The 25,492-nt window shown below is 38.9% G+C and overlaps 1 protein-coding gene across 2 annotated transcripts in view; it reads left to right on the top strand.

Annotated features, from left to right (window-relative positions):
* Positions 1 to 25,492, top strand: part of sdk1b (sidekick cell adhesion molecule 1b) — a 226,214-nt gene that overhangs the window by 41,146 nt on the left and 159,576 nt on the right. For both annotated transcript variants that reach the window (XM_007540753.2, XM_016665260.1), the window contains exons 2-3: positions 19,012 to 19,038; positions 19,116 to 19,160. In XM_007540753.2, the coding sequence (XP_007540815.2) occupies positions 19,012 to 19,038; positions 19,116 to 19,160 (72 nt within the window). The remainder of the gene's footprint in view (positions 1 to 19,011; positions 19,039 to 19,115; positions 19,161 to 25,492) is intronic.

The raw sequence follows: 25,492 nt of genomic DNA on the forward strand, positions 1-25,492 counted from the left end.
AAATGTGGTAGTAACAAGCTTAATCAGGGGACAACTGACATATGATATATTTTATTTTCTAGTTCTTGGGTGCCCTTGTCAGAGTTGACACCTATTAAACACAGCAAATAACACAGGAAAGACAAGAGAAAGTTAGATTCTTAATACTCGCGAGGAGAACAGACAGAGATGTGCTTTGTTACAAATCTCCTACTGCTCTCAAGCACATTTGCCTGCCCCTCTCTTTTTATTGTCTTTAGGATCCCTAATCACAGAGAGCACTGTAACTCTAAAGGGAGGGGGAAAGACACTTCATCACACAGTCACAGCGCCAAGATTATCGCTAACTAACAACACAATCTATCTCACACTAGCTTATTTAGTTCCTGACCCAGGATCAAACAGGACAAGTTGTGAATCTTCACGGCGATGGTTTTATAACTATCTAAGAGGTCAAAGCAGGGCGTTCTGTGAAGAGCTGCTGTCACTGCTCTTCTTCAGAGAGGCCCTCTGAGTAAGGAAAGCAGAGTGATTAACAATATAGAAACATTTCTTAAAACATATGACTAAACTAAATAAGTAAGACTACATAAACTAAGAACATAATAAAGTTATAACAAATAGTTGATAATAATACAATTTACCCAACAGCCCTACACCATTCTGATGCCACCATGAGCAACTGCTCCTATAAATTATATCAAAAACATATATCTTTATATATATCTGAGACAAAAAATGTTTGTCTCAGATCAAGCATGTCTGCAGATTCTCAGTTTTCCAAGGTTTTATATTCAGGAACATTATAAACGTTTATAAGAATGTTTCTCTCCATTCACGTCCTATGGAACTTGTGCAATGAAACGACATCATTATGCTGCTGAGTGACCGGCATAAATTGTGCATTTGAAATTTTGAGCTTGTGCACATAGATGTGGACACGTGGGCTAGCGATGCAAGACAAGAAAGTTGAGGATGTCATAATGTGGTTTGTTGAGGTGAGGATGTGGACGCAGGCGGACGCAGGCGGACCCAGGAGGTAGGTGAAAATGATGAGTTTATTGATAATAATCCAAAGCACGGAACAACGGAGAACAGCACGGGGAAACAGGCAATACATGACATACGACAAGAATCTGACGAGAGACAAGGACAACAGGTGGGTTTAAATACACACGGGGTGATCAAGGGAATGAGACACACCTGGGAAACAATCAACAGGGAGGACAGGACAGAGACTCACAGGAAAACAGGACTGAACACAGGAAATCTCAAAAATAAACACACAGAAACACGGATCGTGACAGAGGAATGTTAAACTTTTGTCGCTGTCTGCCGTCACCAAAAACTTTCACTTCTTAGCCGTTCCTGCTTCTGTCTTCTGACCATAGTCGGAAAACACGGGAGATATTTCCTCCAGGGCCAAAGTAGGTCTTGTCTTTGGGTTTAACTCCCTCACTTGCCCATAACAGGGGCAAAGCACATAAAAACACGAGGTGTCATTGAGGTGCTGGAGAGATAAATATTTAATAACTTCTACTCAACAATTACAGGCTGCACAGACTTTCCCTAACTACTGCTGCTCCCGTCCCTAGCTCACTCTCTCTGAGACATACACCGTCTCTAAATTGCTTTAAAAACATACATGATACAGCACGTAGCGTCCCCTTCTGATGGAAGGACTGCTATTGCACATCTTCCTCACCCACATAGAATATACACACTACCTATTGAGCTCTTTATCTCATATAATGGAGGCACTTTTTGCAACACACCCTTAGCTGTCATTCATTGCTCCCAGTCTGTCTAGTCCATAATGCACTGCTGTGAACTAGGTAACCCTCTGCAGGACAGAGGCCTTTCAGTAAAAAAAAAGTAGTTCAAATAATCTGCATTATGTAATATTAATGGTCCACATTCCCGGCACTAAGTGGGTCTCGTTTTCGGTCAGAGTTGGACTCCGCCAAGGTTGCCCTTTGTTACCGATTCTGTTCATTACTTTCATGGACAGAATTTCTAGGCACAGTGAAGGTGTTGAGGGGGTCTGTTTTGGTGGCCTTAGGATCACATCTCTGCTTTTTGCAGATGATGTGGTCCTGTTGGCTTCATCAGGCCGTGACCTGCAGCTCTCGCTGGAGCAGTTTGCAGCTGAGTGTGAAGTGGCTGAGATGAGGATCAGTGCCTCCAAATCCGAGGTCTTGAGCCAGAAAAGGGTAGAGTTCCTTTTCCGGGTCGGGGTGGGGGGTCTGGGGATGTCCTGCCCCAAGTGGTTGAGTTTAAGTATCTCGGGATCTTGTTTACGAATGAAGAAAGAAGGGAGCGGGGGATCGACAGGCGGATTGGCGCAGCGTCTACAGTGAAGTGGGTGCTGTACCGGTCCTTTGTGGTGAAGAGAGAGCTGAGGCAAAAAGCGAAGCTCTTGATCTACGTTCCTATCCTCATCTATGGTCATGAGCTATGGGTCATAACCGAAAGAATGAGGTCCCGGATACAAGTGGCTGAAATGGGTTTTCTCTGTAGGGTGGCTGGGCTCTCCCTTCTTAAGCTGCTACCGCCATAACCCGACCCCGGATAAGCGGAAGAAAATGGATGGATGAAATGGATGGATGGTAATATTAATGCATTAAAATGTTAAGATTAATTGCCTATGTTAACATGTTAACATTGACCGTTCTTATATATATTCATGCTTTAGTCTCTGAAATTAGTAATAGTTGTGTAGTTTAGTGTGGAATAATCTGGACTTCAATCTATGCTTTATGGAACCTCATCTTAAAACTAAACTGTACTTTACTATTTGCTGTTACCTGCAAATTTAATTAAGTTCACAATTTCATCTTGAGGCACTTTGGCAAACAAAAGATTAACCAATTACATAAATATACATTTGGTGTAAAATTGTCATTTTTTTCCTCCTAAAACATAAAAAATGAGATTTTTCTTTCTGCTATTGAAAATAGAAAATAGGGCATTAAAATGTCGATGTCAAATTTATTTGTATAGCACATTTATAACAACAGCAGTTGTTATAAATGTGCAGTTGTATAGATTCTTCACAATTTATACCAACCGAGATTAAAACAACAAACATAAATCAGATATTAAAGAGCAAACAGAAAACAAATTCAGTAAAAGTATCAAATAACAACTCAAGCTGTATTAAAAGCTAGTGAGAACAGATGTGTTTTTAAAAAGGGTTTAAAAAGTGGAAGCGAAGATTCCTGTCTAATGTCAGAGTGAATGTCTAAAGCTTATGAGCCACAGATGGAAAATCCCCATCTCTTCTGAGCTGCAACCTGGTTTTTGGACAACCAAAAGCAGCTGATCAGATGAAGTTTGTGCATAGGAGGAACATTAGGTTGAAGTGGGTCAGAGAGACACAATGGTGCAAAGCCATGTGGGCATTTATAAGTCTTCAACGGAATATTAAAATTTATTCTATGACACACAGAATGAAAATATATAATTTCCAAATGTTACATGGGTCTCTAAAAATTTTAACAAATCACAGAGTAGTAGACAGTCAGGTTGCTTTCATATGACGAATTATGGACACTGAGTGTAAAATGTTGTATCAGTAAAGGCATTTCTTAAAGGTGTAAATCCTGTGGAACAGGAATAGGAGAATGTAATTTGTACTACTGTAATCGTTTTTATTTAAATTCAGGCAGGTCAGAGGCATTTGTCTAAAACCTCATGAAAATGTAACAGTGAAAAGAAACAGTAAAGGCCTTCTTAAATTCTTTATTGTCAGTGTCTGAGAGAAAATCTGAATTGATTTACCAACTTAACCAAACAAGACCCCCAAATCATTAGGATAACTACTGTGAATAATCAAGTAATATCAAGTAATAACCAATAATAACTGAAATAACAGTCTTTTAAATTCTATGTAAAATGTGCTAAAAAAAAAGTCTGTTAATGGTGAGTAAAAAATTACGATCCCCTAATGGGTAAAATCACACACTGGTGTACCACATCAAGAGCACATGATTAGAACACCATCAGTCACTTTCACTGATGTTGAGGATTTGCCTTGTTAAGCATTAAACATTTATTTTACTGTTGAATTGAGGGATACAAAGAGCTGTCAAAGACTCTAAGAATGGAGATTGTAGCAGTTTATTAATCTAGTGAAGGATTTAAAAATGCCATAAAGTGAGAAACTGTTGAATGTAAGCACTAGAAAGTACTTCCTCATCACACAAGGTAGTCATAATGAGATGTCAGTGGGACTGACAAAACCAGTTTTCACCACCCTACCGTATTGATTCACTTTGTTGTTTATGCCTGAAGCATGAGGCGCTGTAAGTTGAAAAACCATAGTGGAGGGCAGACGTCCCTTTCACTCCTAATTATTGTGACGTCCATGTTAAAATTCACAAAGAACTTGTTGAACTGTCAAACAGCTGACTAGGACATTATTGAGATGCTTAGGGGATGACTTAAAAACTTTACATGCAGGAACCACCAAAATGTGAGGAGTGGAGCAGGCCTTCCCTTAGACTGAAGTCGGAGACTTATAAATGGTAGGTAACTATAAGAAAAATCTCCCTGTTATTTCAGCTCAACAGGGTAAAACAAGCTGTAGGGTGTCACAAATGTTTCCTCAACTAGAAAACACATTTGTGTTTAAATATTTTATTTATAGAGTAGAAGAAATACATCTTTTTTGTTTGTCATTTGTCTGTTCACCTATTCTTAACGGCTTTGTTTGATTTCTTTACATCACAATGAAAATGTCTTGGTTGAGAGGGTTTTTATCTAGTCTAATGGGTTTTTAATATGCTTAAGTTTACTTTAAGAGATATTTTGCTTGCACTTTTAGGAAAACAAACTAGTTTTAATATAACTGTTTTTTATGTATACTATCTTCACTTTTCAGAATACTGAACCAATTAGTACACATTAGACACACACAAGACACTCAATGTTGTCTCAAGTGCAGAGATAAGTATTGAGGTGCTTGGGGATTTAATGATCCAGTCAATCACACCACTGCTGTTATCAGCAGCCTGTTATTTAAGGGTATGTATAGATGTCTGTCGGTGAGTTCACATGTATTTGCATATGTTCTCTCTCTTTTTTCCCCTCAGAGGTTCCATTGTGGACAATGTTGGTTCACAAAGTTAACTGAATTTTGTATTTCATGCTTTTTTTTAAATGTAAGTGATATAGGATCCAAATAAAAAATGAAAAGTGACTTCACAAGGATAACCACAGAGGTCATATGTAGTCTTGAAAAGTTTTAAATTTTATTTTAGGCCAAGTCAGGAAAAACACAAAGAATATGGAACATTATTTCATTTGTCCATTGAATCTTCCTTATTACCTCATTTTTTTATTCCTCCTGCTTTTCTAATCACTCACCACCAACTGGTTTTATTGCTGTATGGTTTTTATATTGTCAAAATTAAACCAAGTCTCTAGTCATGTTGACCTGAGTATTGTTAGACATTTTAACATTCTTGATTGGTTATTTAATTAAGTAGAAATTATTCAAATGTTGTTGTTTCTCTTGATTGAAACCTCAGTGAAAATATACTAAACATTGACTTTAAAACTGTATGGAACCATAATTTTTGTGAACCATTGCACCAGTAATGAAATGGATAAAATGTACTAAAAAAGGAGTGAACATGCTGGAAATGTGAGTGTGGAAAAGTTTCAAAGTTTGACCTGAAAATGTGTAGGAAGCCTGTTAGAAGCTCCTGAATTTTCTGTTTTAATGCACATACCAGCACAACCATTGCTTTTGTGTCTGATGGCTGTTTGCCTGATGTAACAGGTTACATTGGAGTTGTAAGCCAGTCAGCAGACGTTAATTTGAAGCAATAGTCCCACATGAGAAAAGGCGAGCTTGAAGGGGAAAACAAAGCTGGTTAATGGTGGCTCAGGGAGGCAGAGGGTAGATTAGATTGACGACAGAGAGCAAAGATAAATAATAGGTAAATAGGAGGGGAGAAGATTAAGTGCTGAGGAAGGAAAATATGTTCAGTGGTAGAATGAAGGGGCAGAGAGACTATGACTCATTGGCTGCTTGGCTCACATTGTGTGTGTATGTGAATGAGACCCTATGTAAAGCAGACACAACTAAAAATAAACAAATCACAGGCAAAGAACATGTATATTAATTATTAAAGCCAAAAACTAATATTGATACAGTAACTTTAGGGGTGACTGTGCGCAGTGGGTAGAGAGGTTGTCTTGTAATGGAAGGGTTATAGGTTTATTTCCAGCTTCCTCCTGCATCCTGGTTTGCTCCTAACCAAGGAACTTAAACCCAAGTTGCCAACTGGTTTGTGTATTGGTGTGTGTGAATGTGTGCATGCTTCAGTATGAACAGGTGAATATGGCTCTATTGTGAAAGACTGTGTCAATTTTGTCAATTTACCATTTAGAACAGTGGCAGTCATTGAATTCACATGTTTTTAGGTGAAATGCAGCAGGCTATATCCCCACTTCAGCAGTCTGTTGTACTTCACTTCTGATTATAAAACATGGACCTTTCGTAGGCAATTATCATAAACAGTCTGAGAGAATACTTGGTAGCACTTAGCACATTGGTTTAAATACTGTGGCTACAAGACACTTTGCTGCCAGCTGAGATTGCAGTTCAGAATAGAATGGTTGCAGTTCTTTGCAGCAACATTTCCTTTACATTCAAGTTTAAAATTTGATACAAGGGTTTTCCAGATCTGAATAAAACATGACAAAGAAAGAAAAAAAGGTAACACTTTATTTGAAGGGGGTTGAATAAGACTGACATGACACTGTCATAAACATGACATAACACATGTCATGAACATGAATAATAATTAACCAGGAAATCATTACTGTTTAAACTTTACCTTTAATAACATAAAGTTACCTAATTTTTAAAGTGCAATCAGTAATACTTTTATAACAAATTTATATCAGCAATGATTTCTTGGTTAATGTCAAGTTGTCATAACAAAGACATTTTGAATAATGTCAACTTTGTATTAAAAGTGTCATAATTTACCGAATGACGCTTTATGACAACAGTCATAAATATTCATGAAGGATTATTCATGTTCATGACGGGTGTTATGTCATGTTAATGACAGTGTCATGTCAGTCTTCAAATAAAGTGTTACCGAAAAAAATAGCAAGAACATTACATTTTCAAACTTAATATAACGTAACCTCACAAAAATAAAAAATAATACATTTTAAAGAAAGAAAAAAAAAATCAAATATTTAAAATAAGAAAAAGAGATCGTGCAAATGCCTATCTGAACAGTAGCGCGTTCAGCCGGGATTTAAAGACAGAGAGTCAGAGGGTCCTTTGAGTGGGGAAAGTGGAAATTTATTCTAAATAATGGAATAATGTGCATAAGTTGTACATTTACAGAATAAAGATGTTTTATGTCCATAAGGCGCATTCACAAAGCGGGTGGCTCTACTGAAGGATGGCTGCAGCTGGACCAGTTCCGTTGCCGCACAGCTCCTTCTTTAAGTTTTGCTCAGAGATTCAGGATGATCAGTCCGAGCAATCTCAACACTCATAAACCATCATCAACATTTCCCAGGAGATCAATATGATCTCTGATCAATGGCTCCCTTCGAATCCTTCCATTGGCGATGTTCTCCATCAGAGCCAAAGGGCTCCACATTTACGCAGCTCACCTTTGCCCAGCTACTTATATAGGTGTGATTGCATACACACCTTGATCACCTTAAAAATAATCAAACCTGTTGATTATTTTTAATCAGCAGGTTTGGGTTAATCTGCTGATTAACCCAAACCTGTCTCACAAAAGAGTGAGAATTTAATTCTCACTCTTTTGTTAGTGAGAATGAAATTACCCCACAGATGCATTCCATGCGCTTCTGCTCACAGACGAAGTGCAGGCGTTACATCTTTATGAGACAAAAATCTGAGGAAAAGTACTATTTACATTTGAGCGAGGTTTTCACATACTTTTATTTTTATTTTCTTTATTTTGTGTGCGTATTAGCTTATTGTCTGGGGATAAATGCGGTTCAGTTTCATCGTTTACGTTTAAGCCATAAAATATTAAAATCATGAAAAACATCGGGTTTGATGCTTCTTGGTCTAAATAACACCGGATGTAATTAGATTTCAGTGTATTTAGGTGAGTTTTGATGCTTTGTAGTTTGATATTGACCACAGAAAAAGTTTGCGTGGCTGCCCCACATTTTCACGCCAGCGAAAAAGTGTGCGTATATTTACACAAACTTTGACGCAAAGTTAATTTTTACACATGCCATCTTTTGCGTAAAATATGGGTCCGCACATTTTGTGTGCGCACGCACGGTTTATGCATGAGGCCCCAGGTCTTTCAAACGTAGTTCATCCTGAAGCAGATTCCAAGAACATGGTGCTGCGAAACTCTTTTATTTATTTTTTTAACAAAGCCATTATTTCTGTCCAGGGCGGTTGAGTTTATTTTTAAAAATAATTCAGTTGAAGCATGTTTGAAAACAATGTCTGACTTTCATTTGTTCATTTTCATAGAATTTTTATTCATTATTACCCTTGTCAGATTCAAGTTGTTTCTTTGACCATTGTGGGCTTTTCTTTCATTAACCGAAGGATACCAACAATTTCGTCCATGTGTGTAACTTGTAGTGACTGAGCTAATCATACTCTATCAAAGATGCATGACTCTCTTAGTTTTCAAGTAACTGTTCTATCAGCATGAATATGAAGTCTTTCAGCTAATATCACATGCTAAGCAACAAAAAAATTAAGTTCGATTGCACATGTCTTCAGCGTAACAGTGCTTTCCGGGCTTCACCACAAAGTACTCACAAAGAATCTGTTATAGAAGGAGAGGTAAATAAAGAGAAGACCGATGATAAGATGCATTGAAAATACGGGAACAGAATGGGAGCTTGTACCGCAGAAAGTCAAAGAAAAAGTAGCTTGCAAGACTGTTAAAAGCTTTGAGGATGACAGAGATGGATGGAATGAAAGAAAAAGAGGCAAAGTGCAAAAATTCTAAATTGAAAGGGGATGCGGAAAACAGAAATAGATCAACAGGGCTTTTAATCCAAAAATAGTTGTTGCCCTTCTCAGTCCTTCTCATCCCTACTTACCTCGGCACATCTCCCGTCTCCTGGATGTTTGGTGAGAGTGAGAGTGAAGAAAAAGAGAAGATGTGTGCAGCTAACCATGTGCTACACTCACACTCAGCAATGTGTGCCTATGGACATAATGTAGTCCATAGACAGACCGATTATGTCCATTAGTGGGGCGTGCTGTCCAGGGCCAGGCAGAACAGCTGCAGCAACATCAAACTCTTCTATCACTGTTCTAATGAATCTGTTTGAGCCAGGCCCGACTAATCAATCTCTGAACCAGCTAATCAATTAAACCACTAATCAGTCACAGTCCTTAGCCTATCTTGTCTTCTTTAGGGATCGTTATATATATGTATAGAGACACAGGGACATTGGGGCACAAACCTGAGCACATAATTGCAGACACAGAGTCAGTCAGCTTGGTTGCTAAAGTTAAATGCGGCTTCCTTTGTGCAGCAGGAGGCTGATGCACTCAGTAATTTAATAGGGCTTTGTTTGCATTTACACTGGAGGTACAGCTTGGAGATCAGACATAACATGAATACAGACAACTGTTTTAAGTGCAGAACGATGAGTCATAATTACAACATCACTTTTCTGTCCTGTTCTTAAAAATTTAATTGGTGAGAGAGATTTGCTCGTCAAATGGAAGGATTTGTTGCTTTTTTCACTGTTTAACATCACTAAAAATAGATTTTCAGCTGTATGGAGAACACAAACAAACTTGTTTGTAGCTAAAATAATTTGTAACAAAAAGAATTTTATACCAGTCATTTTATATGTAAAAACATTTAAAATACCAGCCTTTATATTAAGGGCTGGTACGACTGCAGTTCTGCTTGAGGCATATAATTCTCTGATGTTTACTTGTAACAACTGCTTCTTTCAATGGAATGCCAAGTGTTTTTCCAAACTGCTGTTTACCGAACTGAGAACTTCCTAAGTGACTCAGTATAACAAATCTGCTTCAAGTCCAAAATATCAGAGCTGTGGAGTTAGTTCATTTCCTACTTGGCTGAAGTTGATTTATTTCCTTTCGATCCAAAATGATGAAGACATGTTTTTGTAACTAGCCAAATGAAGCCCCTCTAGTTCTTTATTTAATGGAAAACAAACACAAGCACAAGTACTTGTGTCTTTTTCAGTACAAAAATGGGAATATTTCTAAAATCTGCACAATGAATCACAAAAGTTTTGTAATCACATCAACTGTCCAAAACATGAACATCACAAGGGACTGCTTTGACTGTAATGAATAGTAGCTGATAATCAAGGTACCATGTATGCAGGTTTTCTGTTAGATATTTATTGACGTTAGTTGTTTAACAGCCAACATGGTAAGATGGTGGTAAGGTGTCTTGGTCATAAAAAAGGTTGTCTTAAAAAAACTGCTGGATGGAGATTTTCTGGACTTAAAAACACTTGTAAAGAACTAAGACTTTTATGTTTTTGGCCTCTTACTTGTAGCAAAATGAAATGTATTATTTTATGCTAAATTTTTTGTCTGGTATGATTTTTTTTTCCCCTAAATGTATCTTTTGACCTTTTTTTGTCCCACTTTGGCTTTTTTCCACTCTGATGTCAGAATGCTTTGGTTGACTTCAGACAGTGAATACGATTATATCTTTAGTCATTTGAACATTGTTACTGTCTTTGCTTTTGATCTGAGCTGGTAACAGTTTACAGCATTGTAGGCATAGATATCTGTAGGTGTTGTTTAGAGGACATAGTCAGGGGTCTCTGGAATGGTTTCAGAGTGAGAATAGAAAAAGAATAAGTCCTTTAGCAAGTGCAGATTTTATCAAAACCTTTTCACACAGTCTACAACTATTAAGAGAAATCCTTATTTCTGTTAGGGCAGATAAAAACAGACAGCATGCTTTAAAGCTTTTATTCCATAAAAACAGCATTTTTACTTCATAAGTAATTTTATTTTGTTGTAGTGACATATACAAAAAAAAAATATAATTTTGGAATCCTTGATCTAGCTAAAATTGCTTTTTTCAACATTCTGCAGACAGATATTTATTAGTTGCACAAAAAATATTTGTTAGGAGACTATAAAAAGTTGTACTGAAGAGGATTAAATAATCTGAAAATTGGTTGGAAGGCTCTTTCTTCAAATTAGTTCAGTGTCAGAATTGAACTAATTTGTGGGCCTCAGAGGTCCAGCAGGCATGTAAAAGCACTGCCACAAGAATCACTGTACCAGAAGTGTACCAAAAAGACCACTTTTTTTTTTTTTTTTTTTTACATAAAATCATTATTTATTTTTTCTTTGCTTTACCCAAAATTATGTCTCATTGAATTGTAGTATGTTGACCTATAACAGTGAATCAGTGAACCATGGTTCAGTATTGTATTGCACCAAATGTATTGAATTATTGGTGTGTTGAGATGTGTATTGCAGCCTCAAAAGGAAAGCTACCTAACTCTGCCAAGGCTAACGGTTTATTCCATTAATCATTATTTCTTCTTTCTGAATGATACTATACAGGAGAGCCTTTCCCATTAAGCAATGGATTTGGCCTTTAACTCACTAGTATATAGAAAACGGTAGGACTGGGTGAGGTGGAAGCATAAACAGGGAACAGTGAAATTTCAGATGGAATTTGATGGAGGCCGTTTAAATATCAGTGTCCCTTTATAGCAGAACTACATCATGACAATGCTCTCACAGGCCCTGTTCTGAGACACAGACGATGCGAGGGAGCAACATAAAGCCATTGATGGTGGATGGCTGAGGAGAAGAGCACGAGACAGCTGATTATCCTGCAGCATTCTGGTTGAAGAAAAGTAAAAAGAAAGGAAACAACATGATTTAATAATGACAGACTGCTGTGCTCTTTTATCTCATACAGTCCCTTCTCCATCTGGTGTTTCACCCTGAGGTGGTGAAATGCCGAGTGCTCACTTACAGCTGTACAACATCATAGCCATTTTTGATCAACACCTTTTCACTTTCAGCTTGTAAAATCTTGTTTCATTCCTTTCTGACTTTTTAGTGTTCTTCATTTACTCCGGTGGGATCAGAGGCTTCCATTTTCTTAATCTTCTTCTGTCATAATTTGAACAAAGTTACAGATGTCTTCTGCACAACTGGAATTGATCATTAAGGTCATGATATAAACTGAACATCTCCATGGAGTTTATGCTTTATTAGATGTCATGTCAGTGGTTTGTTGTGCTATATTATTTGTTTTATTTTTTATTTTTTGCATTTGTTCAGCAATTTTGACACTTTTGTTTGCTCTCCCCCTTCCATGATGTTTTGTTAGGAGACTATAAAAAGTTAATTAATTTGATTTTATCCCAAATCCACTTTTGAGTGCAGACATCAATTTCAGAACAAATAAATAAGTCTGCCTGATAGGAATCTGAATAGAGAGCTCTATAATCTAACTCAAAGGGAAGGGAAATTAAAAACACATGAGCTCATTGTTTTTGACAGCTATAAGAAATGTGAAAACCTAGCAACATTTGGGATTGGGTGCAGAATGACAGGCGATAACTTGTACCTGTACATGCAAGTTACCTGTAAGTGCATGGAAAACTGAGCCATGCATTTTATCTTTATGTGTATGTGAGGAAAGAAGCTGGTAGATCATGATGATGACTGACATAGTAAATGGGAAAGGTCAACTGGTGCTAGTGTTTGGTACAGACAGGCAGACAGCCGGAAGTTGTTAACTTCCCAGAGTTTGCATTGATACAGAAGGAGAATGCTGAGTCCATGACAGAACATAAAATTCCTGGACTGATAATAAAAATCTTCTGCTGTAACCTGAAAAAGTATTCATACTGCTCGGACAGAGGTTATGCTAGACTTTGTTATTGTTCTTCATTTTAACTGATGGGATCGTGCTTGTACATCACCTTTTTAGTAGAATGTAATCTATTCTAATTTCAGTGTAAATGGAGTTGTAAGAGAAGACATCTCTGCTTAGCTCCAGTCTCTATAACAGGTTATGCAGATTGGAAATATTTTTAGTTTTCCATGTACCACCAACCCCTTTTAGGAATCCAATATGGCTGCCTTAAAACTTAATGATAGCTACACTGTAAAACATTGTTAGTCCTTTAATTTACAAATTAATATTCAAAAGCTTCCTTAAATCCACGAGTAAGTCAACTTTCTAACATGAGTTAATTCATTATTGACAAGCTTATAGATAGTAAGGAATATTTATAATTACAGGTTCAACACTGGAAAACACAAACTTAATTCTGTTTTAAAAAACTTTCAAAACACTCAAGTTGAGATTAAGAGTTAAGAGGTGAGTTCTTACAGCACACAGTTAAAAGAACGTTTATTTGCAGTTCTGACAACTTGCATTATAGAAAGTCTTTTATTCACAGTACTAACTATACAATGCTTTGTTTATTGAACATGTGAGCAATACACAAGTCAAAACAAAGCATTTCAATATGTTAGTATTGCTAAAAGTATTCTAGTCATATCAGTTAGTAAAACCCACTTCCATGTCATGATTATGTGGCACATTGAACAGTCTGTCACATAAAGCAGCAATAAAATGCACTGAAATGGTCACAGTGTGAAAATATGTAAAATTGTTAAATGAATGAATCACTTCACTATTCATGTCAAACTTAAAAAGCCAGACACGATGCTGCCTACTTGTAAAGGAGCTAATTGAAGATAGAATTTTAACATTTCATCTGTGAGGAATTGTCTTCTTCCATCTAAGGTCAAAACCTTATCCATTTTGTCTGTATACATGTGGAAAGACAAGTCTGTAAATGTGACAGTATTAGAAATTGGAGCATTGCAGTTGTATAATTACTGTTGAGAATTTAAAATATGTGTGTGAATGTATGCTTTAGAACAAGGAAAAGGAACAAAGAGAAAGGAGGGTAAGATTGACAGGGTAAATTGGAATGGTTGGGGTTTTCAGGTTGAACTCTGGGTTTAAAAAAGCCAAGGGAAAAAGAAAAGACTCAAACATGTTTCTAAAAAAGGCATGTTTTAGCTGAGGGAAATATGTCACTGCATGCCAATGTATATGGATGAGTAGAACAAAGAGAAGCAGAGCAAAACAGTGCTTTAAAAAAAGGGAACACATGTTGTTGGGTGGAGAATGAAGCCCTGTGGGTGTGTTTGTGTATTTGACTGATTGTTGAGAAGGATGAGTGACCTATAGCTGTAAACTCAAGGCTCAACACCTGCTCAGGTCAGCGGGGAATGGACATGACACATGCAACAACATTTACACACAGATAGAGGGAGACAGGTGGGGCATGAAAAAAGGTGAATTGAAAAGAAGAACCCAACCACAGATAAACACCAAGTTGTGCAACATCAAACTCACAATGGCGAGCACACAGAGGACTTGGTGACCTGCTTGTTGCATCTCCTTTGGGCATCTGAATACACAACAGCAAATTTATGAATATAAATGGGACAAACACAGGCCCACACTAATATTTTCACATCACCTCGAACTGTATTTTAAACACGTCACGTTAATAATGGATATTACAGTGACCCATCGCCTGTTATAGACGGGGCTTCCCACCTGGCTGTGGTTGTTCTGTTTCCTTAAACACATATAATTAGGAACACTGATTTAGACTGTAAATAATTCAGGGGTCTTCAAAGGCTTTTAAAGGCAGCTAGAAACAGGAATATTAGTGGGAAATTGGCCAGCTCCAAAAACATTTGATGTTTGTGTTGAGAGGAGACACAAACACACACATTTCGCTCTGTCTGCCATCCCCTTGTTTCCTCTTTGTTTCTCTGCTTCTGTTTGGAACTGAGATGACTCAGAATAACATGTCATTACAATGTAGTCACAAAACAGTCTGCTCTCCAGACCAAATCCTGCCTCTTCCTTTTTGTATTTGTCCTTTTAGACTCTCCTATATAACATTTATCAGAAATGCAACATGACAACACACATAATGCACCCACGTTAGAAAAAAGTATCTGTTTGGTTTGAAGCAAAAGATCTGTTTGTTCAATTACATTTTTGAGAGCTAATAGCTAACCTTATTTGCCAATAATAGGACAAACTATTTTTTAGTAATAATGGGAAAGTTTTAATAATTTTTTTATTATATTTTAAACTCAGATAATTTAATCCAATTCATTTACACAATATTCTATAAACATTAGAATATTACTTATTTATTACATAGTTCTTAATATTAATATGTAATAGCTTGACTGTGCTGAGTAAACATATTTGTCACACTTAGATTCTAAATTTCTCAAAATTTTGATTACCACTCCAAATTGAATTCAGATTTTCTGATCACTATGGCCAAGTGTGTTTAAATCCTCTGTCAGGAATGACTTTNAAAAACTGTCAAGCTCCAATCAAATGTTTGGAATGTGCAAGTGACAAACATGTTAGTGCCATGCATTTCAGTGGAACAAGCACTGTTCAATCCTCAAGTCAGCCCCCACCGTGTGCAGAGGACGGCGGGGAGGAAGAGACGAAACAGGAAATAAGCTCAAACTGCACTAAAGTCTGTGGCATAGGACAAAGTGGTAAATCGTGTTCCAAGATTATTCTGGTTAACGTGTATCCCTCAGGTCAACAGCAGAGGAGTATGAGGATGTATGCAGTTCTGGATGACCAGAGCAATCTCTCCCTGGCGAGAAGTGAGTTTTTTGATAAGTTTGACATACACGGCACTGAGGCTCCTTACAGCATCACAACGTGTATGGGCGCAACACAAGCCTATGGAAGAAGAGCCCATGGTTATGTCATAGAGTCTCTAGACAAAGAAACATGTCTGCAGCTTCCCGCATTGATTGAATGTGACAATCTCCCTAACAACAGGAAAGAAATCCAGACACCGGAAGTGGCCTATCACCACAAGCACCTGAACAAAATAGCTTCAGAAATCCCTCCTCTCGACCCCAATGCTGAGATTCTCCTGCTGATAGGAAGAGATCTGTTGAGGGTGCACAAAGTACGAAAACAGATAAACGGACTGAATAATGAACCATTTGCACAAAAACTGGATCTTGGCTGGGTGGTAGTCGGTGATGTCTGTGTCAATGGAATGCATGGGCCTCCAGCAGTGAGCAGCATGAAGACATACATATCTGACAGTGGCAGACCTTCTACATTTTTAGAGTGTGAGAACAAAATAAAAGTAAGAGACTTGTACACAGAAACATCAGACACACTTTCAGTGTTTTCAAGAACAATTCATGATCACCAGTTAGCTCCCTCTATTGAAGACAAACGCTTCCTGGAAATAATGGAAAAAGGCTTTCTCCAAGATGACTCAAATAGCTGGGTCACCCCTCTCCCATTCCGGCATCCTCGACGTAAGCTACCTAATAACAGAGAATATGCAGAGAAACGTTTTGCCTCTCTGAAACGCAATCTTCAGAAGAAACCTGAAATGAAAAGGCACTTTTTTGAGTTTATGCAAAGACTGTTTAATAATCATCACGCTGAGCTTGCTCCACCACTTGAAGAAGAAAAGGAAAGGTGGTACTTACCCACTTTTGGAGTTTATCATCCGCAAAAACCCAGCCAAATACGTGTCGTGTTTGATTCATCTGCACAGTTTGACGGTGTCTCACTGAATGACGTTTTGCTGCAGGGCCCAGACCTAAATAACAGTCTACTTGGAGTTCTGATGAGATTCAGAATAGGCCCAATAGGAGTTTTAGCAGATATAGAGCAGATGTTCCACTGCTTTGTGGTTCAAGAAGAGTGCAGAGACATGCTCAGGTTTTTGTGGTACCGCGACAATCAGCCAGGAAACGAAGTGGTTGAATNGAATACCTGTGCAATAAGATACTACAATCCAGGGCTCCAAAATCAATGTCTGACATAAAAAATGTGCTTCTGGAATCTTGGTCAAAACGTTCTGTAATTCACTATTAAACTTTGTGTAAATCCCTCCCAGAAGAGTTGAAGCTGTTATAACTGCAAATGTTTGGATGACTTCATATTTAATCCTATGGATTAACGATGGGGCATCACTCAAGCTATTGTGTATGCATCATACAACATAATCAACCCAGAAGGTTCAGAAGTAAATTTCTGTACAAAAGCATGTCAGGCATATCTGACATGTCAGGGAAAAAAGTTTAAAAATGATTTGGAGCTGTTGCTGATCAGGTAATCAAGAAATTGTAATGGTCAATATATGAATGACATCCAACTTTTTACAATGTTTGAATTATTAAAGATTATAGAACAACCATTCATTTGACATTTAGTCTCCAACCTCATCACTTCATCTCCAAGTTGGTCAGCATAAACATGTCTTCAAGCATGCCAGGGAATATACAGCCATGAAGGGCTACATGGTGGTGTGTAGGATGATGAGGGGCAGACTAGAGGAAGGCAACAGCACAGGTACACAGAATGCAGAGTGATGCAAGAAACTTACTGCTTGTTCTGTGGAGGATGTGATCGCCACAGCTCAGGTTGACTGGCTGAACTTGCCTACAGTCCTCGCATTATTTCCTTTGTAAGTAGGATGGGGTTGTAAAATGAAACAGATGAGTGCAGTACAGGACTGTCTGGAAAAATCTAAAAAACTATGGAATCAATTTTTATTTATGATGTAAATAAAAGCATCATATTCTTGCTGTTACTTTGAGTTTATTTTCTATCCAGTTATCCATCCATCCATCTGTCTATTTTTTCTGTACATTTCCAGGACTTCAAAAAGGTAAAAGGACATTTCTATGTATTTATTCTATGGGTTTTTATATTTTCTATATATATTTTTGTCCACATCTTCCAAACATATCCAATCCAGATACTTAGTTGGGCTCTAATTTTCTGTGTTTGTAACATGTATTAAATTACCTTTAGCTCTTGTTTTCTGTTTACATTTTGCTGGTGTTTATGGGATAAGACTGGTATATTGGTACATGTACTGCAGTTAACTAGTTATGGTTTAGTTGAATAGATGGATAAATAGATAAATGGCTTTTCATTCTGCAGTGAGTTAATTTTAACTTATAAATGGGAGAACATATCCATGTGATGTTGACACATCAAAGAGAAAGGACCCCACCCTGCAGCTGTACTACATTTAAAAACATATGTTTTAAAACTCCTAATAGTAACTCTTATTGAGCATCTTTTGCTGTCAGAACTCATGAGGATGTTGTTAAGCTCTAAAGTACTTCTCACATCTTGCCTCCCACTCTTTGAGTCAATGACAAAGAAATATAACCCTAAATATGTTGTTTTTTTTTGTTAATTTTTACATTTGGGAGAAGTTTCTTGTTTTGGTTATTGTCTTAAAATTATTCCTTTCAAACAGAAGTGACAAGAAGTCTTGAACGGTTATTGTTAACTCTTTTTTTCCACAAACCAAGTTTCCAGCATTGCAGAGTTAAGTGAGACTGAGTAGCTTAACAAAGGTGTGAGGAGAAAGTATTCTGATAGCAGAATAGCCAGTGTAGATCTCCTGCTACTAGAATGTTGTTTCAATCTTTTCAGGAACTATAGCCATGCCTTCTCCTAAGTTGTGACAAATACAGGAAGCAATACAAACACTGAAATATAAAAGGAAGGAGGAGAGGAGTGAATAAAGGAGAACTGTGGTAGCTGTAAGTTGATGGATGAGCTGCAAACAGTTAGTCTTCCTCTGGACTCCCTGATAACATAGCATCCTCGCTTTTGCTCCATCTGTTTCTCTCTGTCATCCATTTCTCTGCCATTTATTTTTTGTCTGTATTTATTTTTCCTGTTTTTCTCTGAAAGAGACTCCTTATGCAGTTTTCCTCTCAAGCTTTTAGATGTCTTTAAGGGTTTGATTTGTGAACGCTGGTCTAGGCTGTTTTTTTTCTTTTGCTTCTTTTTATGCTAAGCATGTCTTCCTACTATGCCCTGAGGAAATATTACAAATCTAAATTATATCTCTCACAGTGTTCCTCTATGTCCAGTAATTCTTTTCTCTAACATATATATTTTTCCCATCTCATTCTCTTTGGCTGACGGACAGTTGGCAAGAAAAACCGTGGGTCAACAGGTAACAGACCATTTACATTTTCATTTACTCTCCTGCTTTCTGTCTCTGAATCATTTGATCTTTGTTTATGTAAACAGAAACAAATATTCCCATGATCCAAAGCATCCAGCAGAAGGTCAGAGGTGAGCGACTATTAGCTAACAGCAAAAACGAAGGTCACAATGGCAACACAGGATGTGAGCTTTTTTCACAAGATGTGAGAAAAGCTCATCCTCTGAACTTTTTCTGGTGCCAAGTGAAAACAGACTNCATGCTCAGGTTTTTGTGGTACCGCGACAATCAGCCAGGAAACGAAGTGGTTGAATACCGCATGAGAGTTCACATATTTGGGAACAGTCCATCACCTGCAATCGCCATTTATGGCCTACGGAGGGCAGCAAAGGAAATGGAGCAAGTCTATGGCAGCAAAATAACAGGGTTAGTGGAGAGACATTTTTACATGGACGGCACACTGCTGTCTTTCACATCAGAAGCTGAGGCCACAAAGACAGTAGAGCAGCTTCAAGAAATGCTGTCCATTTCCAACCTGCGACTACACAAGGTAGCGTCAAACAGTGTTAATGTCATCAACCACTTCCCAGCTGAAGACAGAGCCAAGGATATAAAAGACCTGGACCTGTTCACAGATGATCTCCCTGCACAGCGCAGCCTGGGGGTTATCTGGAACCTCGTGACAGACACTTTTACATTCAAGGTCCCAGAGAATCAGAAACCATTCACCAGACGTGGTGTGCTGTCTACTGTAAATAGCTTATTCGACCCATTGGGCTTTCTAGCACCCATCACAATAAGAGGAAGAATGATTCTCAGAGACATTACTACAGACAATATTGAGTGGGATGCTCCTCTGCCTCAAAGTAAATACGAAGAGTGGAGACGCTGGCAAGAGTCCCTCTCAGTTTTGAAAAACCTTCATATTCCAAGAACATACATCACATTTCCAGTGAGTCAAGCCAAGACAATTGAGCTTTGTGTTTTTTCTGACGCGTCAGTACAGGCTATCTCAGCTGTCGCATATTTGAGAATCACCCATGATGATGGTCATCATGAAGTGGGGTACATCTTTGGCAAATCAAAACTCACCCCCCAGCCTGAGCTAACAGTCCCAAGACTAGAGCTCTGTGCAGCTGTCCTAGCAGTAGAAGTTGCGGAAACTATTATGCATGAGGTAGATGTAAAACTGGATGCTGTCAGGTACTTCTCAGATAGCAAGGTAGTTTTAGGTTACATTCACAATGAGAGAAGAAGATTTTACGTTTTTGTCAGTAACAGAGTGCAGCGCATCAGACAAGTGTCTCAGCCTAATCAGTGGAGATTTGTGCCCACCGAACTCAATCCAGCAGATTGTGGCTCGAGATCAGTTGCAGCAGAAGAGCTTGTCAACACCCTCTGGTTAACTGGACCAAGATTCCTCACAGACATGGACTCGACAAAGATTGGTTCAGACGAACAATACTTGCTTATCAATCCAGATGATGACACAGAGGTCAGGGTGAACGCCACCAATGTGGTAACAGAGTCATCAACTCACAAACTATTTTCAAGTCGCTTTGAACATTTTTCCAACTGGAAATCTCTCCTGAAAGCGGTTGCCAGACTCATTCACATTGCTCAAAGCTTCTCAAACAAAAACANTAAAATGCAAAAGAAGCACAAAACTACACAGCTAGGGGGTGGAAAGTTAATTAATGCTGATGAATTAAAATTATTTTAATTATATTCATGGTGAAATAAAAGGTGTTCATAGCATGAGACCAATCTTAAAAAACGCACCTTCATCTGTGACATCACAATAAAATAAAATATCTTAAGCAAAAAAATAAAAAAATAAAATAACCTCCGAGAATAAAGCATAGGTTAATGAAATACACATAATTTTTGTTGTATTGATATGTATGCAAGGATGTCTTGTATGTATGTATTTTATTGGTGAAAGTCCACGAAGTAAAAAAATATCTGGGTCACAACTTTTACCGGAACTGACAAAAGGAACGAGCGACGGACCGGGGAACTCGAAAGATTAGCCCGGAGATACCTGATTGTTGGAATAAATGCGTTGCCAGATCAACTACTGAAGGAATCAAAAGTCTTCGGGAGGCAAGATAAAACCACACGGGGCGAGGACCGGACCCGATGCGCTCACGTTCCAGGCCTGACAAAGGGAACCGCCCGGGTACACAGACGCCGTCCCGGTGAGACCCTTCCATGTTTTTTTTGTTTTTTTATTATTGTTTTTTTTTTTCTTTGTGTGTGCACAAAGACTGATGCATTTTTTTTTGGCCCCAGCGTTGTTTTTTTGCGAGACGGAACTTTATTTTTGATCGCCCAATTATGGACTTTTCGATGGACTATTATTATTGATGAAATATTTTTTTTTTTGTTTTGATTCATAACCTGGGCTATAGATTTGAATGTGGGGTTGCTTAATTGTAAAAAATTCGAGAGTGATTGATATAATACCATGATTCCAGGAAACAGATGATTGGTTATTAAACGTAGCAGGCAACTCTTAGCCGCATCAGTGAGCTGACGTGTCTTATCCTTCTTTTTATTTCAATCAAATCATTTTTCTAGCTTTGATTAGGGAAAGCAGCAATCATACTTATTACTAAATTTGTATAAAAAACAAGTCAAAGAACTCTCTTGGGCGTGTACATTTCTAGTTTATACTAAGATTTGTTACAGAGTGGTGGCCAGTATGGGGAACTTTTTTTTATGAGTATGACTAAAGTGATGTACAGCATTTGAATGTTTTTCGTGTTGGGGGCTTTGTGAAAACCAATTTATGTTGCAGTAAAAGGGATAACTTTATTGACATAATGGAAGAAATCTCCCATCATCAAACAGAAGTTGAGGAGTCAGATGACAGAGTTTCTGGTCCCATTTTAGAGACAGAAGAAACAGATAATGTCCCAAGAGGTGATTCCTGGGTAACCCGGAGAAATCCGGTGGGGGAAATAACTTCTTTACTTAGCTCATTGTATGCATCTGATGAGGAGAATAATGAGGAGGAGGAAGAAGAGATACCAGGTTTTACTCTTGCAGATCTATCTAGATTTAAAGATGAATTGACAGCAGTGGTTGAGAAGGTTAGCACTTTAGAGGAGAACTATCAGGACTCAGTGGCCAGTGCCTTAAATCCAGAGCAATATATAAGAACTTATATAGACAGTAGTGTTGAGGCATTAGAACAGCGTATGATTTCAACCCTAAGACAGTTTGAGGAAAAGTTAGTTCAGTGTTTACATCGACGTGATGATAGGTGGAAGGTAGAGGTAGAGAAATTGAAGCGCGCCTATCGATCTACTACTACCCGACCCCTAATCAGGGCTGAACGTGATTTGGACGTGTCTGATGTTCAAAGGACACCTAAGATGGCACCTTCTACAGTGCAGGCACCAGTAGTGTATACTTCAACTTGTCAGAGGCCACCAACAATCCATTCAACACAACTGGCTTCATATAGGCAGAGTGTAGATCATCAAAGTGCATGCTCTGGCGATCAGGATCGACCCACACCTGGGCTTTCTGAAGAGCTGCCAGCTGTACCACTTACTAGTAGGGGAGTATCTACCCTTCACATGGCTGTACCTCTCTCTTCTGGTAGAACAGCTGTAGTTTATGCCAAACCTCCCATCCACATGGTCTTTCCCACATTTGGAGAGGCACGAGAGGTAGCAGATGTGCTGAACTTTATTGACCAGTGTGAAACATTCCTGTCTGTGAGACCACTCTCTGACCCTGAATTAATTGGGGCTTTAACCGGTGTCTTAAAAGGACCCGCTCACAGCTGGTGGTGTGTAGCCAAGAATCAAATCCAGAACTGGATGGATTTTAAGGAAGCCTTCTATGCTGCATTTCTCCCCCCAGATTACCTCTCAGAGGTGGAAGAAAAACTTTGAGATATGGTGCAGTTGCCTGAGCAGTGCCTGAGAGACTTTGCTTTCGACTATCGAGCATTGTGCTTGAGGTGGAAACCTGATATCTCTGAAGCCGAGCTTGTGAGAAGGATCTTAAATAACTGTAATCCTAAACTGGCTGGTTGCCTCCGAGGAACGGTCACCATAATGGATCAGCTGGTTACAGTAGGGTCTCAAGTAGAAAGAGACTGTGCAGGGGCAAAGGCTTATTGGGGGAAGGTTGACCAACAAAAGTCCAAAGGCAAAGCTCCAGCAAAACCACCATCTAAAGGGACCTTCAGAAGACCAGCAGATGTAATGTCTGTTGTTCAAAGAGGGCCAAGGCTGGCGTCTTCACTTTTATATGTTCCTGTAGAGATCAGAGATAAGAAATATCATGCAGTCCTGGATACAGCTTGCACTTTTACACTAATGAGGCATAGCCAGTAACAGGAAATGGCCCGGACAGATGAACATTTAAAACAAGCCGACAACCAAAGGTTTGCCCTGGCAAATGGGAAAACCTATAGCGCCATGGGGAAAACAACTATTCTCTATTGCTGGCATGGCATGATGTGGTCGTTAGACACGTTTGTGGTTGAAGATGCTAACCTCACATTTCCCATTATTCTAGGCCTGGATTTCTTGACAAGAACTTCAACCATCATCAACTTAGGTGATCATACTTATGGAGTCAAAGGGCCCAGAGGTTATTCATTTTACCCTTTCATTGCTCCACCCCCGAGCAATTCTGATGGGCGTCCTAGCTCATCTTCTCTAAGTCTGATCATGGCTCTGCCCATTAAGGACACGGATGACTTCCCCGCAAAGAGAGGACCAGCAGATTTGAATCAAACCCCCGAAGTTACTCAACTCCTTCAAGCCTGGCCAACAGTGTGCACTGATACTTTGGGTAAGACATCCCTGGAAGTGCATCACATTTACACGACAGATGAGATACCAGTTCGATCTAGAGCCTACAGGGTGTCACCCTTTAAACGGCAGATAATCAAAGAGCATATTGAGAAAATGCTTCAAGATGGCATCATCGAGCCCTCTCAATCCTCTTGGGCATCTCCTGTGGTCCTCGTCCCAAAACCAGACAAGTCATTTATGTTTTGTGTGGATTACAGGGCCTTAAATGCCAAAACTCGCCAAGATGCTTATCCCATGCCTCTGATTCATGAGTTACTGGAATCCATGAATGGAGCTTCAGTTTTCAGCACATTGGACTTGAAATCGGGGTACTGGCAAATGGCAGTGGCTGAAGAAAGTAAAGCCAAGACAGCTGTAATAACACCTTTTGGGCTGTATCAGTTTAAATGTATGCCTTTTGGACTGAAAAATGCTGGTGCCTCATTTCAGAGACTCATGGAACGAGTGCTTGGAGAGTTGAGAGGAAAAATTTGTTTTGTCTACATCAATGATGTGATCATTTTCTCTCCCTCACCTGAACAACATATGAAAGATCTGGAGGCAGTTTTTGCCAAATTACACCAGGCAAATTTGACCCTCAATCTGGGAAAATGCAACTTTTTTCAATCAGAACTCAAATTTTTGGGTCAGTGTCTGGGAAGGGGGTGCAAGTAGATGAAAGTAAAAGCTTGGCCGTCACAAACTACCCCGAACCGGCAGATAAGAAATCGCTTCAGTGATTCTTGGGGCTAGTGGGCTGGTACCACAAATGTATTGCCCATTTTGCTCAAATAGCTGCACCTTTATACCATCTTCTTAAAAAAGACAGCAAATGGGACTGGTGTCCAGACTGCCAGCAGGCCTTTGAAAAGTTAAAACAGGACCTGGTGGAGGCCCCTATACTTATGCAACCTGACTTCCAACGGCCGTTTGAGATACACACAGATGCCAGTGATGTAGGTCTTGGCGCAGTGCTTGTGCAAATGACACCTGAAGGCGAGCGGGTCATTGCCTATGCGTCTAGATCTCTGAGGGGTGCTGAGTGAAATTATTCAACCTCAGAGAAAGAGTGTTTAGCTGTGGTGTGGGCAGTTGAAAAGTGGCGGCATTTCATAGATGGATCTGAGTTCACACTATTTACTGACCATGCAGCATTGACTTGGGCCTTTAATTGTCCAAAGGCATCCTCTCGTTTGACCCGGTGGGTGCTTCGGCTGCAAGAATACCATTTCAACGTTCGATACAGAAAAGGGTTACATAATTTGGTTCCTGATGCACTGTCAAGACCAGTGCGTAAAACCGACATGACGTACGTTGCAGCAGTCATGTCGAAATTTGAGTCAGAGTTGCCTTTGTCATTGGCTGAAATCAAAATGGCTCAGGAGAAGAATTCCATTCTGCTTGACATGGTCCAGACATCTGCTGATAAAGACCCCAGCAGAATAGGGTTCTGTCAAGTACAGGATGTCTGGTACAGGAAGTCCTTTATCAAGAACCAAGGCGAAAAGTTTCAGCTGGTCGTGCCCAAGTCTATGATAATCCAGTTTCTCAGTTACTTCCATGATCATCCTTTTAGCATGCACCTAGGGAAGTTAAAAACCCTGTTAAGGATACTGGAATTAGCCTGGTGGCCCTCCCTC

This window comes from Poecilia formosa, unplaced genomic scaffold (assembly GCF_000485575.1).
Source record: "Poecilia formosa unplaced genomic scaffold, Poecilia_formosa-5.1.2 Scaffold559, whole genome shotgun sequence".
NCBI classification, from domain to species: Eukaryota; Metazoa; Chordata; class Actinopteri; order Cyprinodontiformes; family Poeciliidae; genus Poecilia; species Poecilia formosa.